Source organism: Panthera leo, chromosome A2, assembly GCF_018350215.1.
Source record: "Panthera leo isolate Ple1 chromosome A2, P.leo_Ple1_pat1.1, whole genome shotgun sequence".
Classification (NCBI taxonomy): Eukaryota; Metazoa; Chordata; class Mammalia; order Carnivora; family Felidae; genus Panthera; species Panthera leo.
In genome coordinates this window covers 149713309-149733148 of record NC_056680.1, presented here as the reverse complement: position 1 = coordinate 149733148, position 19840 = coordinate 149713309, and the positions used below count along the sequence as shown (strand labels likewise).

At 41.7% G+C, this 19840-nt stretch overlaps 1 protein-coding gene across 1 annotated transcript; it reads right to left on the bottom strand.

Moving 5' to 3' along the window:
* Nucleotides 1-1257: 1257 nt before the first annotated feature.
* On the bottom strand, nucleotides 1258-16196 carry STMP1 (short transmembrane mitochondrial protein 1). The gene is made up of 3 exons (XM_042927352.1): nucleotides 15969-16196; nucleotides 3097-3150; nucleotides 1258-2237 (listed from the first exon to the last, which is right to left on the bottom strand). Exons 1-3 carry the CDS (start codon nucleotides 16194-16196, stop codon nucleotides 2163-2165), a joined length of 357 nt encoding a protein of 118 aa, XP_042783286.1. The 3' UTR covers nucleotides 1258-2162.
* Nucleotides 16197-19840: the final 3644 nt, after the last annotated feature.

The window sequence follows — 19840 nt, the reverse complement described above, 5'->3', positions numbered from 1 at the left end:
TCTCTAAGTTAGTCTTCCAGTTTACAGATTCTGCTAAAATTTCTTCAGAAATGGCATTATCAGTGAGCTGCCCAACAAGTCCCCTAAAACAAAGCACACAATCAAATGAGACTTTATAGTTAGGGTAAATTACACCTTTAGGATTTAGCTTACAGCCATACTCCGCACAGATACGTATAATAACTTTAGGTTCAAGGTCATCACTATAACAGCAAAAGACAGGAACCCTAATGTTCATCAGTAACAGATTAAGTAAGTTATGGTATATCCATTCACTAGAATCTCATGGAGCCAAAGGAGGGAAACAGGTTCCTTGTTTCTTACATACTGATATGGAATGATCTCCATTTAAAAAATAAAATAAAATAAAATAAAATAAAAGGCCAGGGGTGAACCAATACAGTTTATCATTTGTGTAAACCTCCCCTCCCTCCCCCACCACACACATGTATTTGTTTAGGCAAAGAATCTTCCTCAAAGTATACAGGAAACTTGACAGAGCCTGCCTCCAGGAAGAGGAACTAGTTGCTGATGGACAGGAGTGGGAGAAACTCTTTATTCTGAATCACATTTGTATCTTGACCCATGGGAAAAGTGAAGTATTCAAACATTTTCTTAACCAAAAAAAAAAATGGACTAATTATATATTTGACAAATTACAATGGTGATTTCTTTCTTTTCTTTAATTTTATTTTTTTTTTTTTAACGTTTATTTATTTTTGAGACAGAGACAGAGCATGAACGGGGGAGGGTCAGAGAGAGAGGGAGACACAGAATCTGAAACAGGCTCCAGGCTCTGAGCAGTCAGCACAGAGCCCGACGCGGGGCTCGAACTCATGGACCGTGAGATCATGACCTGAGCCGAAGTCGGCCGCTTAACCGACTGAGCCACCCAGGTGCCCTCTTTTCTTTTTTTTAAAGAGCAAGGGAGCAGCAGGCAGGACAGCAAAAGAGAGACTGTCCACCACAAGGCGATGGTGAGGGGCTACAGTCACAGTAGGGCGGAGTAAGGGAGTATGAGGACTGATGGAATTCTCCCTTTTTTGGTGATCCTTAGAACTGCGCCTAGCTGTACGTAGCCCATCGGTCAGTTAGGGCCTATGGCTTAATGAGCCCGTTTGCGTGCTCACTGTGGGCCCTTCTGCCTTGTTCAGGTTTCCACTGCCTGTAGCCGAAAAGCGGCCTCTATGCTCACCCCCCACCCCCATCAATAATGGAAATATTTAGCATTTGGGTGGAGGTCTCATCTTCAGTAGCTTCTCCCTGCTGAATGAGGAGCAGAGAGATGTCTCTATCAATGGGTCAACATACAATGGTGATTTTTTATTGCAGGGAGAAAAACAAAAACAAAAACCCTCAAAGTTTTCTTATGAGAATTACTATAAAGTTATAATGTAAATACATTTTTTTAATGTGAAAAGGCATAATATTTCTTTTACAGACAACTTATCATTTATCCATCATGTAACATCAAATGCACCTATAATCCCTTAAAATAGGAGGATTCTTTTGAGAGAAAAGTGTCGAATCAAAGACATCATTATGGAAAAACATGCATACTTGACTGAATTTCACAGAGGATAAAGGCCATTATTTTACATATTTTTAAACTCCCGAGTTCCTGACAGGGTTCTCAGGATATAGTTTCTCAGTCAATGTAGCAAATCGATTAATGATTAAATTAGCAGCTATGGAGCTGGCTGATAACAGTATACAGTAAGTGGATAATTCAGGAGTAAGTGGCTTCTGGACTTTAATTTTAATTACCGTGAAACAACATAATTTAGTAACAAATGTTTAAACACCCATTATAATTGTTAGACTGTGAAATCTGATCAGCCATACAAAACTCATCAATTTTTCTTTAGAAAACACTAGAAACCCCAAAGAATAAAGGAGAGGTCACGTTTACTAATCAAGCACCATAATTCCAGTCTCAGGTCGTCCCAAGTGGCTGGAAGGAGGAAGGGAAGGGGGGAGGATGCTGGAAAAGGGTAGTTCTGAATGCGAAGCCTCAACTGTTGCTCTCAGGCAGCATAGGATCTAGCAGAGAGGAAGACTGCTGAGGCTGAAATTTAAAACAAAAGCTTTTTGGTTCAGATGATAAGGAGGCCTCAAGAAGAGCAGAATCGGTCTATCCAGAAAGCAGTGCTGGGTCCGCCTCATGAACTAGGGGGTTTCTTCTTGGCATCCAAGTCCTTTTTAATTTCTTCAAGTTTTTTAGCCAGATTTGGTATCTTTAAAGAGAAAAAAGATGATTATAATTTTGCAGCTACCTAATTGATACTCTTTTACTTCTCTTCCTCCTACAACAAAGGGCTGTTGTTAAGTCTTTATTTTCCTCTGAAAGCGACTTGGCCTCACGGCTGCATAAGAAGGATCTCGAAGCTATAAACTGAAGTATGTTCCCTCCTCAGAAGCTAAATTCTGACTTCTACTTTTATATACTCACTGACCACCTCAATCCACTGCCAAATAGAAGTTGTGCATACGAACAATAAAGGCGATATAAATTAATAAAGTTCCTGCCTAGAAAACCATGTAACTCAAGTGAAGGTTGACAAAGAATTTCTTTTGTCACACTAATAGCTTCACCACAGACAAATCAAAAGTTAACATATTTCCCTTCCTTCCCTCTTCCCACCTCTTCCTTCCTTTCCCTCTCTTTAAAACAACCTTTCCAGAGGCCCCATGTATGGGCAGTTTTGTCACCTGCTTTTCCACTTCCCCTTCTACAAAATGTGTCTGATGTAACTGAAAAGATGATCCAATTACTCTTACATTTCCACTTATCACATAATTGTCCACAGAACTATACAAGAAGACTCTAAGTCAGTAGTTAATTATTCTGGGCCAACCAGCACAGCTCAGGATCATAAGACCATCTAAACTGATGAGATTTTGCCCTCTTGTGGTGGTGATACGGAGGACAGATGCTTTTGTGAGGTGTATTTTTCAAACAGCAGAAAATCCTTCTACAAAACTCAGGACATTTTCCCCGAGACCTACGGACTTCATTTACGCTGGAAGGCATGCCTGACTTCAACAAAGACAAGTCACTACAAATTACGGGAGGACACAGATATGGTCACTTACGTCATAGTTCTGGGCCAGATACATTCCAACCACGTTGCCAAAAGTAAATCCAAGCTGAAAGAGTAGAACAGGAAGAGTTACACTGGATACGAAGTTCTGTGTCACCTGAGACCAAACCAAACTATAAAGACAACAGTCTAAGGAGCTCAGGACAGTTAACGACCCCTGTGTCCTGCCTAGGGCTAGGTAGTGTGAGACTGTTTCCTTCTGTAAAATAACATAGAAATACTCTCCCAAAACGTTAAGGAGCATACAGAAGTGAGAATAAATGGTAGCACTGAGCAAATCTACCCTAGATTCTCCCTGTCCCCTCACAACCTCCATAAACACTTGACTGTCAGTTCTAGAAACCCAAGCCAAAGTGATGACTTTGTTGTTGAAAGTAATTTGTTTTTTGTCTTTCTTTCTTCTTTGGTTTGTTACTTCTTGTTACATTAAACGAAAAATATCTGATTTAAAAAAGTACTCAGCTAAATGGCAGAATCTTAGAAAATGAAGAGATTTTCACAGTTCAATCTCTTCTTATTTCAAGTGGAACGTGAGGCCCAGGATAGTTAGTGAAGGGACTTTTTCAGGGTCGTTCACAACAAAGAAACACAGAACAACCTAAATTAGATTCACACTCACAAACAAAGATATATCATGAGAGAACAGCATAGGAAACTCCAACATCCAACTGAGAGCACTCTGCCTGGATGGGACCTAATGGGCAGAGCACTTCCCACCTACGGGGAGCACACGTCCCCTCCCCAGCTCTTTCTCAGTGAGAAGAGACAGGCATGATTTTTAGAGAACTATAAATGTGTAACCCATCGGGTGACTGGTTTCTTCAACAACAACAACAAAACCATTTCATGAAAACTTAAAGCACTCCATTGACAACAAAAGAACCAAAGCTCCTTAAACTCTGAGTTCTAATGATGATCTGTAATTCCCTGGGTTTTTTTCCTCCAACAATTAAGCCCCTCCAACGGGACACCTAATTTCTAATTTCATAAATTCAAACTGGCATCTGGTATTTCTTTTTTTCCCACCATTTTCTATAATCAGTGTTGCTCCTATTCAATACACAGCAGAGGTTAACAGAAAAAGTGTGGCACTTATCACCACCAGTTCTAAATGGTGTGATCTAACCTTGTCTTCAAGTTAGAGATATATATGGGGAAACAGAATACAGCCTTACTGAGCTTTAAACACCAAAAGCACACTTTAAATTGGTTTGTTGTTAGTTAAATTAAGCATAAATGAGGCTATCCAATCTCTAATCATAGACCAATTTTCTAATCATTTGATTAATTAGACACGTCTTGTGAAAACATAGTTTTACCAAGGTGGTACCAAGAAGCAAAATGATTTTTTTTTCACTTCTGTGCGTTGAAACCAGATAGAGGTTTTCCAAATCCAGAAAGAGTATTAAATTTACTTAGAAGATGAGAAAAAAAATCAAATGAAAATTTTAGCTCTAACACCAAGCAACCAAGCAGAGGAAACATAAAGTTGCAAATTTTCAAGAAAAATAAGTTCTGATTCTATCACTATCTAGCTGTGTATCTTTAGCTGATTTGTTTCCTGATCTATAAAACATACTAGCAATGTTCCTTCCAGCTCCAACATTTGAGGCTTCCTGGTTCTTACCCTGTGTGTCTCAAAATAAATATGGCATATCTAATGTGGCTTCCTTTTGGCAAGGTCACCAGCCATTAGGCACGTGAAAAAATAGCAGTCATTTTAAAACACAACACAAAACAAAAACTATGGGCTTCTAGACAAGTCATGTCCAATTCCAGTTTCAGAATACTGCCCAGTCTATCACTGGGATGTTGTAAAATTACATACATAAGAGAAATGTCACATAATAAGAGAAATGTTTGAGGGGCGCCTGTGTGTGGCTCAGTCGGTTAAGCGTCCAACTTCGGCTCAGGTCATGATCTCGTGGTCCATGAGTTCAAGCCCCGCGTTGGGCTCTGTGCTGACAGCTCAGAGCTGGAAGCCTGCTTCAGATTCTGTGTCTTCCTCTCTCTCTGCCCCTCCCCTGCTCATGTTCTCTGTCTCTGTCTCTCTCTTTCTCTCTCAAAAATAAATAAGGATTAAAAAAAAAATTTTTTTTAAAAGAAAAATGTTGAGGGAAATGCATGAAGCCAGAAAAGCAGTTATATGTTCTTTATGGGATGCTCAATAGGCAAGTTTACACAGAAAAAAATTAATAAGAAATATAAAAACATAAAATCTCAATCTGAGCAATGGTGACTCATTAATCTGACAAAGTTAGATTGGAGTCAGATTACAGAAGGTCTTGAATGAATCGGAAACCTCTCTGCAGGCCAAGATTGCTTAACTTCATCCAGGCCAAGACCTGGCTGCCTTGCCAGGAGTCCATCCAGATGGCTGTATGCCACCCCCATGGTGCCCCCTCCACATCACTGGTCCCCCATTGTGTTCACTGCAGAGAAGAGAAGGTAGTGCAGGGAAAAGAAAAGTGACGGCTTCCCAAGCTTGACACTAAATGAATTACTATTACATCCTTTCTGCAATCATCTTGAGACTTTAGGAATATGTAGCTTCTTCCCACAAGCACACTGGGGACAAAAAAATGGCAAAACACCAGGGATCTGGGGACAGAGGAGTGGCATGAGTGAATTGGTCAAAGGACAAATGGGTGGGAGGAAAAGGCTGCAGCAAAGAATCAAGGAGGGAAGTCCAGACCGGCCTGGGTCCCCACACATTAGAGGAGACAGCGTGTCCCTGCTCTATAATTACACCTTACACTTAGAACCCACGTCCCTCCACAATCCCTTACCCACAATTCTGAAACTCAAACTCTACTCAAACTGTTTCACTGTAACTCATTTGGCAGCAAAATCACACCTGACCTGAACTGATATGAGACTATTTATAGTCTATCACATTCAGTGTGGAAACTCACTTTTTGCTACAGAAAAAGCAATCTTTAAACATAGGATCCTGCCCTACACCCCACTGGAGAATAGGCGTAACAGGAAATATTTTAATGTATGTCATAACAGAGGCTATCCCAGAGTGCTACTGGGCTGTTAAGTAACAAGGTATATGCAGCTTAAACCTTTCTAAAATCTTAAAAACATCTCCCAATACATCTGGTCCCCAAAGTTTTGATTAAAAGATCAAAGACCCTTACATACTGAATGTACATTCATATTCAGCCCTGTGAAAGGATTATAAAATGTCTCTACACTCTCAAAGAGTTTGTACAATGTATAGGAAGAAAAGCTACATATAAACAAAACAGTTACAAAACAACTGAAGGCAACACCCAGTACAGGACCTTGACTGTAACAGAGGCAGGACAAACCAGAACTGGGTCATGCATTAAGTGGCCAAATGAATGACAGAGAAGTGATTCTTCTAAGAAACTGTATCTGAAAGAGATCAAGGTACCTCAACTTGTTATTACAGTCTCTAATCATGCTGAGAAAGTGTTATCTTTTAAACTGGGAAGGGAACTGAATGTGGAGAATCAAGGCATAAAATATGAAGATGTGATACCTAAGAGAAACAGGATTGATTAGAAGATGATTTGAATTTAGAAATAGAAGTTAAGTATGGAGACTTGGGTAGGGCTGGCTGAGGGAACCTCAAGAAACAGGCAAAGGAGTTTAGTTCGCATGCGATCTTGGTGGAACACCAACGGCTACCCTCTACCAGCAGCAACGTGATGAAACCACTGCTTTCAGAAGTATTCAACCAGCAGCTCTACACAAAAAAGGCTGAATAATGAGTAAGTGCAGGTCATGGAAGGCCCAGATTCGTGTGGCAGCAGAGAGGACAGAAGCAAATGTGACTGAATTGTTTTTCTTAAAAATCAATGATGATCCCCCAAACAGGTTCTTAACTATAGAGAACAAAAAGATGGTTACCAGGGAGGAGGTGGGTGGGGGAAATGGGGGAAATAGGTGAAGCCTCAGAGTGCACTTATCTTGATGAGCACTGAGTATTGTACAGAATTGCTGAATCACTATATTGTACACTTGAAAGCAATATAACACTCTATGTTAACTATTCTGGAATTAAAAAATGAATGAAAACTTAAAATAACAATAATAAAATAAAAATCAACGGTAAGCAACAAAACAGAATGGACAGTCCAGGAAAACCTTTCACCTTTATGGTCAAGTGATTTTTTAAAACATATTTTTAATTTTTTTTTTTTTTTAAGTTTACTTTGAGAGAGACAGAGATAGCGCGAGTTGGGGACGGGCAGAGAAAGGGAGACAGACTCCCAAGCAGGTTTCATGCTGCCAGCGCAGAGCCTGACATGGGGCTTGACCTCACAAAGCCACAAGATCTTGACCTGAGCCAAAACCAACAATGGATCACTGAGCCACCCAGGCACCAAGTGATTTTTAACACAGGTGCTCATACATTCAATAAACAATGCTAGGACAACGGGATATCTACATGCCAAAGAGTGAATATGGACCCTTACCTTACATCATAAACAAAAACTATCTGAGAAGGGTCAAGATCTAAATGTGAACGCTAGAACCATAAAACTCTTGTAAGAACACTCAGGAACACATCTTCAAGATCTGCATCAGGCGATGGTTTCTTAGATATGACACCAAAAGCAAAAGTGACCAAAAAAAAAAAAAAAAGATAAATTGGACTTTATCAAAATTAAAAATGTTTGTGTTTCAAAGAATACCATCACAAAAATGAAAAGACAACCCAATAGAATGGAATAAAATATTTGCAAATCACTTATCAATAAGGGACTTACATCTAGAATATAAGAATCCTGGTGACTAAATAATAAAAAGACAACCCAACTTAAAAATCAGCAGAGGATCTGACAGTCACTTCTCCAAATCAGATAGATACACATGAGCAATGAGCACATGAAAAGATGCTCACTGTCACTAGTCATCAAGGAAATGCAAATCAAAACCACAGTGAGGTGCCACATTGTGCCCACTAGAGGACTTTAACACAAAAGATGAACAGGTTTTGAAAAGGATGTGGAGAATGCAGAACGTTTATCAACTGCTGAGGGTACAGCCACTTTGGAAAACAGTTTAGCAATTCCTCAAGTTGAGCACAGAGTTACTGTCTGATGCAGCAATTCTATTTTAGGGTACATATGCAAGAGAAATGAAACATACATCTACACAAAAACCAGCAGACAAACGTTCACAGCAGGATTACTCGTAATAGCCAAGTTACAAACAACCGAAGTGCTATAAACGGGTGAAAGGATTAACAAAATGTGGTATATCCATACAACATAATATTATTCAGCCACAAAAAGGAATGAAGGACTGACTTCACACTGCAACATGGATGAACCTTGATATCATTATACTGAGTGAAAGGCAGTCGGAAAAGACCACCTATTATATGACTCCACTTAAAGGAACTGTCCAGAATAGGCAAATCCATAAAAACACAAAATAAACTAGTGGTTGTCCAGGGCTGTGGAAGAGAAGAATGAGAAATGAATGCTAATGAGTATGCAGTTTCTTTTTGGGACAACGAAATACTAGATACAAAATTAGATAGCCGCGATGGCCACACAACTCTATGAACATACAAAAAAACAAACAACAAAAAAACCAAAAACCAAAACAAAACAAAACAAACCACTGAATTCGGGGTGCCTAGGTGACTCAGTCGAATGAGTGTCTGACCTGGGCTCAGGTCATGATCTCCCGGTTCGTGAGTTCGAGCCCCACATCAGGCTCGTCAGCCTGTCAGCCTGTCAGGGCAGAGCCCACTTTGGATCCTCTGTCCCCCTCTCTCTGCCCCTCCCCGGCTTGCGCTCTCCCAAAAATAAATAAATATTTTAAAAAATATATTAAACGTCAATAAGATGTGGTAAAATATCAGCCACATGGGATAAAACAGGAAATCAAAGACAACTTCAAGGTTTCCGGACTGGACAAATGCTTAAAAAGAATGGAAACGTTACAGTGGAAAAAATGAGGACCACTGCCATCACCTGGTGGCTCTGTATATGAACACCACAGCAAATCAACTTTTTTTATGTAAGGACACATAAGCAGGTTAGTCACAAGGGTGCATCAACACCAACAAGCACTAAGTCTTAAAAACAAGTAAGCAAACTCCAAAGCAATCTGACTCATCATTTGCTGCTCAACCCCTTCCCCAATCAGAAAGGTATGTCTGTCAGCGCATAAAGCTACAGTTTTGACCTGAGGATGGCACCTGGCAGTAACCCAGACTGAACACTACCCAACAAGTCTGAAAGAGGACTCATCAAATCACATTTTCAAACCCAAGTTATGACACAGAATCTGAACCATCTCGTATTTACTGACAAGGGTTTCAGAAACCTAAAAGTAATCTCATTAAAAATAAATAATAATAGAAATAATCTCATTTTATTTAGCAAATATAGCTACAACTAGCATTCAAAAGGATACCCAAAAATATTTTATGGTCTCAGATGAGAAAAGCTACACATTGACAATAAAACCAAAAGTATACATTATCTAGCATTAATAAAAGATATGCTGATAATTTTCTCAGTTTAAATTACTTTTTACATATTTTTTAATTTTTTTTACTTATTTTTGAGAGAGAGAGTACACGTGAGCAGTGAAGGAGCAGAGAAAGGGGGGGGGGGGGACAGAGGATCCAAAGCGGGCTCCAGGCTCTGAGCTGTCAGTACAGAGCGCTATGCGGGGCTCGAATTCTCGAACCAGGAGATCATGACCTGAGCCGAAGCCAGACGTCCAACCGACTGAGCCACCCAGGTGCCCCAATTTCTCACTTTAATCTACACACCTAGAGAACCTGCCTGAAGACTGCTCCATTTCAAGGAGGCAAGAAAAGATCCACCTTTTTGTACCTTAGTCTTTAAACATTTAGACTTGTTGTGGAGAAATTATCAACTGTGTTTCACAGCTGCTTCAAGTAATAATAAAACCCACATTCTATCCATTAAAACAAAACTCTGCTGAGGATATAACCTATGGCTTCTCTACTGCAACCACAGAGAAGTGCATTTTTAAGATGTAAGCTAGATTTCATACTCAATAATTTTCCTTAGAGAAAGAAGAGGCGGGGCGGGGGGTCGCGGGGCGGGGGGGGGGGGGGGTGGCTGTTAATTCTTCAATTGAGCCAGTGAATTAAATTGGGACATTCATGAAAAAGTTAGCTGTAACATTCTGGAAAGAGGTCTATCAGGTAGAACCAGTCGGCCTGTTCTCAAAGAAGCTGATTCAAATATTCAAGTATCTTATGAATATCTGAGAGAAGTCATCAGGCAAAAGAGGAATATCTAATTAAATAAATGAAATAAAATAGTATTGCCTAAGTGCCATGTGCTTGGGAAATCTAAATATAAGGTATGCTGCTGCTTCCCCTGGAATTTATGGTCTACTCTAGAAAGACAAGACTAAAACGCATGAAGGTGCAATGAACAAAACAGCACATCACCAAATGATAGTCTGAATGGGCCACATAGTTTAAGTGCTTCCTATTAGAAATCTAATGTCATTTGTATGAACACATCAAAGGAGAAAAATCACTTGATCACCATATGGGTACACAGCATGACAAAATTCAATAGACAATCATAATAAAAACTCTTAAACCAGAAATAGAAGAGAATTTCGTTCATCTGTAAGGAAATATCAGAAACACATCATACTAAAACCTCAGAAGCATTTTCACTAAAAGCAGAAAAAAAAAAACTAGGATATCCACTCTTACTACTACTGGAAGTCCTAACTTGATTTACGGAAAAAATTGGAAAAGAGCACAAAATTGTCCTTGTTGCCTTCAATGGAGATAAGACTGCCTTCACAGTATGGCATTCACTGATTCACTTCCAAGTGAATGTACAAACTATGGGAGTTAAAAGATAAGGAAGACTGCTAGATACAAAAATCAATACACCAGGGGCACCTGGGTGGCTTAGTTGGTAAGGCGTCAGACTCCTGATCTCGGCTCAGGTCATGATCTCACGGTTCACAGGATCGAGCCCTACGTCAAGCTCTGCGCTGACAGCGTGGAGCCTGTTTGGGATTCTCTCTCTCTCTCTCTCTCTCTCTCTCTCTCTCAGTAAATAAATAAACATTTAAAAAAATCAATACACCCAAATTAGCATTTCTATACATCAGCAATGAATTTGGAAATGTAATGTTAAAAAGGATGCCACTCAGAACAACTAAAAAGTACCTGGAAATATACATATAAAAAACAAGGTACAAGACTATTATTGAGAAGATAATAAAACATTGATGAAAGGCATACAAAGATGTAAATTAATGGGGAGATGGATCCTAACAGTGTCAACATTTCAGGAGCTTAAGGTAATAAAGAAAGCTCATGGAAAAAGATGGGAATTGAGCCATTAAGAGTAGTTGGGGAAGGGGGAGGCAAAAAAGAGGACAAAGGGAAAAGCGTATGGGAAGGTCTGATAGCAGGAAGGTCCATAGGTTGGTCCAGATCAGTAAGATAGTCTATTCAATCAAAAGCAAAGGAGATACGTTGAAGGGCAATAGGAAGGGAAAATGGGGTCAGATTAGCAAATCTTGAAAATCAAGTGCAAGTGGTTACTCTTTGATCTGGAGGGACATAAAGACCATTGACAGTTTCTGAGCACGTGAAGACAAGACTGGAGGATTACTCAGGCAGCTGCAAGGGTGGACAGAACACCAAGGGCATCAAAGGAAACGAAGTAGAGAAGGCAGCCTTACTTTTCTAAGGCTGATCAGACTGGATGGAGGGGCTGTGTTTCAAAACAAACCAACCAACCAACCCCAAACTAGATTCGGGGAAGGCTAACCAGCATGAACCTGAAATACAGAATGGATGGAAGAATCAGAGATGTTTAGTCTAAAGACAAGACTGATGGGGGTCAGGGGATAGAGAAAGGTACCAAGGTAATGCTGTTCTGATATGTGAAGTGTTGTCATGTGAGTTAGAACTGCTCTTTAACACCAAGAATAGTGTAAGATGGTGACCAAAAATGACAGATCCTCTGAGGAAGTAGTGAGCCTATTCTATTCATTAATTTTTTAAGTTTATTTATTTTGAGATAGAGCACAAGCAGGTAAGGGGCAGAGAGAAGGGGAGACAGAACGCTTAACCAACTGAGCCAGCCAGGTGCTCCATAGTGAGCCTATTTTAACGGGAGGTGACAAAACATACACCAGACACCCCGTTAGCAGTGGAGACCAAGTGTCAGCATGTTAAACCACATAACCTACAATCACTCCTCCAACTCAAAACCCACATTCCTACCCCAACTAGGCTGGTGTACCTAGTGCAAAGGCACAGTAAAAAAGACCTACTCTACGAACTTGTCACTGGGGAACATAAAGATGGAACTTTCGTAAGGTGAGTAATGAAGACCCAATGGCCTAAAACAACAGCTAATGTTTACTGAGTGCTTATTGTGTGCAAGGTAGCATTCTCCTTTCATGAAGTAGCTCATGCTCCTCACAGACTTACAAAGCAGGTACTATTACTGCCCAGTTTATGCTGGGGAAACTGAGGCACAGAGCAGTTAAGGAACTCACCCAAGGCTACACAGGGACATTTATGTGCTAGGCATAGCTGATAAGGATATGGAGAATGAAGGAGAGAAACAAATCAAAGATTATGTCAGCATTTCAAATTTGAGAAAGGGCTGGAGAAGAGAAAGAAGTCAGGTGTGGGGCATGGGTTGCAGGGTGGGGGATGGAAGAGGCAACGGGTCCAGATGTGTTGGACCTGAGATAGAGGGTAGGGCAAGAGATGCTGAGCAGACAGTTGATGACAGTGAACTGGAACTCAGAGAAAGGGACGCAAGGTAGTCCGAGAAGCAGCAAAGAGGAAAGGTGATGTATGACAAGGAACACACTCCCTGAGGGTGGGTGTGAAGAGAAGAGCAGAGTCAGGGACTGAGCCTTGAGAAACACCTAGAAACCAAAAGACGGGAAAAGCAGCCAGTGCCAGCAGGCGAGATTAGATAGGACCATTTCCCGGCTGCTGCCCCAAGATACTGTTCCCCTCAGCCCTGGGAGGGGCCAGCACCAGAGTCAGTCGCCTTCACTCTGTGCAGGCTCTTCCCCAAAAATAAAGCCACATGTGTTCTAGTGTTAAAGAATGTCGCACAAGGAAGGATCCAAAAGCCAAGAGATGGGGGATTGAGGAGGAGGTGATTAAGAGCACCAAGCGCTGCCACTTCGAAGGTAACAAGGGCAATCCATGACCCCGGGAAGAGCACCGCAGGCAGGGCACGCAGGGCTCCCGGCGGTGTCCGTCACATCAGGCCTCCCCTCAGAACTTTCCTTACAACAACTGTGGCTGAACCTACTGCGATCAAGGAAGCTACTGCGTTAAAGGGAAAAGAGGCAGCAGGACCACGGGAAGTTTTTGAGACCGGGATGATCGGCGACTGTTTTAATCCACGGAGGAATGGACAACTAAAGGAATATAAAAGCAACACAATCGGGTGCAGTGGTTTTCAACTGGTGTTCCAGGAAGTGACAACTGTGGGAAACGTCTTGGAGGGTTCCAGAATGTGCAATGACCATGCACAGGTTTAACTTTGTATCCATTTCATTACTTCCAAAACTCTTCCCATCACCTACCTTTCTGAGGGTAAACGGGTCCCCATTTTTAGGACCGGTTCCAGCGAGAAACTGAATAAATCTGAGTCCTTATTAAGTGTCGGTTAACACACCTTCATGTGTTAACTCATTTTTAATCCTCACAACAAAGCCATGAGGTAGGTTCCCATTTTCATATGGGGAAACTGAAGCACAGACAATTTAAATAACATACCCAAGTTCCCACAGCTTAAAAACGATGGATCTAGGTAGGGTTCGAGCCCAGGTGTCTGACTGCTTAAGCACCAGGACAAGATGGCTGGTCACAGGTTAAAAGCTCGAGGACAACTTAGGGATCACCTGCTTCAACCTGCTGTTGTTGTTGTTGTTGTCGTTTTAAGTAGGCTTCACATCCAGTATGGAGCCCAACGCGGGGCTTGAACACATAACCCTGAGATCAAGACCTGAGCTGAGATTAAGAGACCGACACTCGACTGACTGAGCCACCCAGGCACCCCTCAACCCATTTTATAAATAAAATGGCTAAAAGCAAGAGAAAGACTTGCCCAAGTTCAGAGACTTAGTGAATCATTCGACAGAGGTAAAATCAAGGTGAAAAGTAATACTATCCACGTCTTTCAAAAGATGCGATGAGGAGATGGGAGAACAAGGGGGCAAGAGAGCATCCACGTTCCAGTTACTTCCGAGCTAGGAATTTAACGGACGGATGCAGCATCTCTCCTTGAATGCTGAGAATTCTGAATCCTCAAATCAGATACATGTATATTTATACACAGCAAAAGTTTATTCCAAAACCAAATAAATTCACTCTGCAAAAGCACTTATGAAGTATAATGGAATCAATAAGCTACAGCTGTAGAAGTCTCAATGCTATCATCTTACACTTTGGGGCTGATACTGTTTTGTTTTTTTTTTAATTTTTTTAAATGTTTATTTATTTTTGAAAGAGAGAGACAGAGCACGATCAGGGGAGGGGCAGAGAGAGAGGGAGACACAGAATCTGAAGCAGGCTCCAGGCTCTGAGCTGTCAGCACCCAGAGCCCGATTCGGGGCTCGAACTTGTGAACCGTGAGATCATGACATGAACGGAAATTGGATGCTTACCCGACTGGGCCACCCAGGCGCCGCTGATACTGTTTTTAACCTTTGTGTTTCCTACAACTAAATGACAGTAATTATTTCTATTGCCCCCTAAACTAACACCTAGTTAGGACACTGGAGAAACTTCCAGAGGCAAAGGGTACAGCCCTGTCCTAGTTGGGCAGTTTATATCAAGGATACCTCTTTCCACCTAGAGATTTTAAAAATCAATTACCATGAAAGAAAGAAAGAAAGAAAGAAAGAAAGAAAGAAAGAAAGAAAGAAAGAAAGAAAGAAAGAAAGAAAACCCAAACAAGGCACTTTTTTATTCCCTGTAATAAAGAACATAGCATGTGGGAAAGCATCTTCTCCCCAGGGCACCGAACGTGTCCACCAGGAAGACAATGGAACACCTGCTTCTTGTCAGAACCAGAGGTTGAAAGCATCAAGTGTGGAAGGCTCAAAAACTTGGAAGAGAGACTTTCACTTGGAAATGTTTGGCGAGACTTCCTGAAACCTTCACCGGGCAATCTTTGAAATACACTCAGCGTCGCCAGAAAACCAGTTTTCAACCGAAATAAAGAGCCAGGAGGTAGAATTTATTTGCTCATAGTAACACTCATTTTCCCCCCCAAAATGAGCACTTTGGAAGAGTTGCTTGCACACCGGGGTCTGACTCACGCCAGCAACCAGCCATCCTCCAAGTCTGGAAGCTCTAAAAGGCCTGACGAGGTCCCCTCCCCCCCAGCCCCCAAGCCTCTAACTCCGACCTTGTGTTTCTGCGCCTCGTGGGGTGGCTTACTAATTTAGAGCTTATTCCTGGCCCTCCCCGCCCTCTTCCGTTCTCAAAAACCCAACCAGCAGGGCTCTCCGGCAGGGATTGGGGTGCGGGGGTGCGGGGGGCAGAAGAGGGGAGGCCGCGAAGTCCTTAAGGACCCCAGAAGCTTTAACACCACGATTACACAATCCGCCGGGACGGCCCAGAAGTGGCTCTGAAAATGCCTGCTGACGCCTCCAAGTTCTGGCGTGACTTGAATGACTGCAGAACAAGTACAGCAAAGGGATGGGCGCCCGGCAGAAACAAAACCCTGCAGCCCACCCCGACAGGCGACGAGCGGGCGCTGCGGGGACGCGGACCCACGCGCACACCCCTACAGCCCCGCAGCCCGGCCCCGGAGCCCTCGAGGGCCCCGAAGCCACCCCGAGCCCCTGCGGGGCAGCTCCACTCACCAGAAACTGGAGCATGGTGTCCGCGAGGAAGGAGCGAAGGGCGGCTGCCGCTGGGTGGGCCCGTCCGAGCCTGCCTCTGGGGCGGAGGGCGGAACCCGCCGTGGGCTTCCGGGTCACGCCCGGCCCCGCCCGCGCCTCCCGCCTCGCCTCTCCCCGCCCCGCCGCGCCCCGCCCCACCCGCGCGCCGCTCGCGGCGCCCCGGCGCCCCCTGGCGGAGCGCCCCGGCATTACCGCCTGAACCGGCCGGCTGGTGAGAAGGCTGAGGAGGAGCAAGTCCCAAGTCCCAGGCCTGGCTGGATAGTTTTGGTCGTTCATATGCCGGGACGCCAGTCCCCCAAATCCCGCTTCTGGAAACGTGGGTCGGGCCCCGGGATCTATATTACTACCAGCACCCCGACGATTCTGATGCACTTAGGCTTAGGACTCCCTGAACTGCAAGGAGGGCAGGAGGCCATCCCTAGGTGCAAAGCAGAATCCGAGCTTTTGCAACACGATATACCCGGTCCTCATGCAGAAACCATGGAGGGGAGGAGCGCTGTACTTTGCAAAAGTGCCGCATGTATGCTATGGAAACTGCAACGAGCACCTATGAGAGAGGTTAGGTGCTTAAGTTGGAGGCCTTTGGAGCCTGACACAACTGTGTCCAATTCATGACTGCCTTCGCTTCCCGGTTACTTAACCTCTTTGAAGTTCGCCTTCCTTCTCTGTAAATGGGTCTAATGCCAGCTCCCTTGCTGAATTGTGGGAATCAAGTGAGACATGAGGGATCAATAAATGCTTGTCATGTAAACTGGTGAGGCCAGTGAGCTCTAGGAGACCTCTCCCCATCCTGTCTCCACACAGAGCTTGCCCTATCGTATTATGAGCCACCTCTCGCTCCTGGTCTTTGAAACCCTCAACAACCTCCCTTAACACGTGCTTACAAAGGATGACCACCTTTTCTCTTTGCTCGCAACCTTCAGAACTCACCCTTGTCTATTAAGCAGAACTCTTGTTCCAAACTATAACAAAACATACTAGTTTTAACCCTATGGAGTGTATGATAGAGATACAGTGGACAATGATGAGGAAGAGGAAAGCGATCGGGAATTAAGAAGCATTTTCTCTCCATTTCTGCTTTTCTCCATAAAGTTACAGATCAAAAACAAAACAAAGCAAAGCAAAACAAAACAAAAATAGAAACAGTAAAATTGCTAGAGGAAAAAAAGGAGAAATTGTTTTATAATTTCCAAATTGGAAGGTTCATGAAACAAAATTCAGAAGCCATAACACAAGATTGATAAAATCAACCATCTAAAAATTTAAAATTCCTGTATGGAAAAAAAAAAAAAAAAAAGATAAAACAAGTGAGAAAAGACTAATTTCCTTTGTATGAAGAGTCCCTACAAATCAATGAGACCAACAACCCAATAAAATGTGTTCAAAGGATATGAACAGCTCACAGAAAAGGAAATACAAATAGCTCAAACATATGGAAAGACACTCAGTGGCATTCACACTAAGAAAAATGTAAATTACTACCATAATGAGGTATCATTTTTCTCCAGATTGGCAAAAATCAAAAAGCTTGGTAACACATTTCATTGGAAAGAGTAGGGAAACAGGCATAGTGATTCAGTACTGATGGGGATACAAACTGTTAAAACTTCATTGGAGGGTAATTTGGTCAAAACTATCTTAAGTTTAAGTGAGCAAACCCTTTGTCTCAGCAACTGGGTTAAATTGTGTATGCTCAAAAATATTCACTGTAGCAAGAGATTGGAAACAGAGATCATGCCATTCTCAACAATCAGTGCCAGAGGGATTAATGACCTAATGAGGAGGCAACAGTTTTTTTAAGGTTTTATTTTTATGTTTGAGAGAGAAACCACAAGTGGGGGAGGGGCAGAGACAGAGAGAGGTGGACAGAGCATCTGAAGTGGGAGCCAGATGCAGGTCTTGAACTCAGGAACCGTGAGATCATGACCTGAGCCAAAGTTGGATGCTCAACCGACTGAACCACCCTGGTGCCCCAGAGGAGGCAACATTTTTAAACTGTCAAAAGACAATACTGAAAAGTAGATTTATGACCCTCAAGTTTTATAATAGTTTTGGCCAAATTTAAAATAAAACATAAAGAGTACATGCACACACATCCTCAAGGAAAAGATAGATTACATTAAAATGTAAGCTTCTACGCCATAAAAAAAATTCAAAGGATAACCAAATAGATTGGGAGAAAATATCTGCAAACCCAAAACTGAATACACTAAAGCCCTCTAAATTTATATTTACCACCTACACATAAAAAGAAATCCACAACCCCCCAAAAAATAAAGCTTATAAACAGAGAAAAAAAAAAGGTAAACAATACACAAAGTTTGCAAGTGGGGATGCCATTTTACACCCACAGGATTGGCAAAAATTTTTCAATACATGATCACCTAGGTCGAAAACCTAAAAGAATCAACAAGAAAACTCATGGAACCAAGTGATTTTAGCAAGGTTGCAGGATACAAAGTTAATACACAAAAAGCAATTGCTTTCCTATATACCAACAATGAATAGGTGGAATTTGAAATTAAAAACACAATACTTACACTAATACCACCCGAAATGAAACACTTAGACACTGATCAAAATATGTACAACATAGATCCCTATGAGGAAACCCACAACATTTTGATAAAAAAGTCAAATAAATAAATAAATGGATACACGCCATGTTCACAAAAGATTCAATAACATTGTGAAGAAATTAGTGTTTCCGAACTTCAACTATAGATTAAAGGTAATTCTAATCAAAATCCCAGCAAGATATTTCATGGATATCAACAAACTGACTAAAGTTTATCTGGAGAGGCAAAAAACCCAGAGTAACTAACACAGTATTGAAGGAGAACAAAGTTGGAGGACAAACACTACTCAGCTTACTGGAAGACTGCAGTAATTAAGACAATGTGGTTGGCAAAAGAACAGACAGACCAATGGAATAAAAAAGCCTAGAAACAGACCCCCATAAATATAGTCAAGTGGTCTTTGATAAAAGAGCAAAGGCAATACCACAGTGTAAAGTTAGACTCCTCAACATGCAAACAATAATAATAATAATAATCCACATGCAATAATAATATAGTAATATTATATATAAACATATATTATATATTATATTAATGTTATTATAGTAATAAATCTAGACACAGACCTTATATCTTTCACAAAAATTAACTCGGAATGGACCACAGACCTAAACATAAAACGCAGAACTATAAAACTTCTAGACGAAACACGGGAAAAAAATCTAGATGACCTTGAGTATAATGATATCTTTTTAGATACTCTAAAGGCATGGTGCATGAAATAAATGATTGATAAGCTCGATGTCATTAAAATTAAAACTTCTGCTCTCCCAAAGAATACTAAAAGAGTTAGAAGAAGAGCCACAGACTGGGAGAAAATACTTGCAGAAGACAAGTCTGAAGAAGAACATGTATCCAAAATATCCAAAGAACCCTTAAAATTCAACAATGGGAAAACAATCTGACTTTAAAAATGGGCCCAAGGCCTTAACAGACACCTCACCAAAGAAGATATACAGATGGCAAATAAACATGAAAAGATGCTCCACATTGTATGTCATCAAGGAAATGTAAATTAAACAAGAGGTACCAATTAGAATAGCCAAAATCCAGAACACTGACAAGCCCCGGTGAGGATTCAGAACAAGAAGTGTCAAATACTGCCGGGGGGGAATGCAAAATGGTACCACCATTTTGGAAGACAGCTCAGCAGTATCTTATAAAACTAAACTATCTTTACCATATGACCCAGCAATCGTGCTCCTTGGTATTTGCTCAAAGGAGTGGAAAACCTCTGTCCACACCATAACCCAT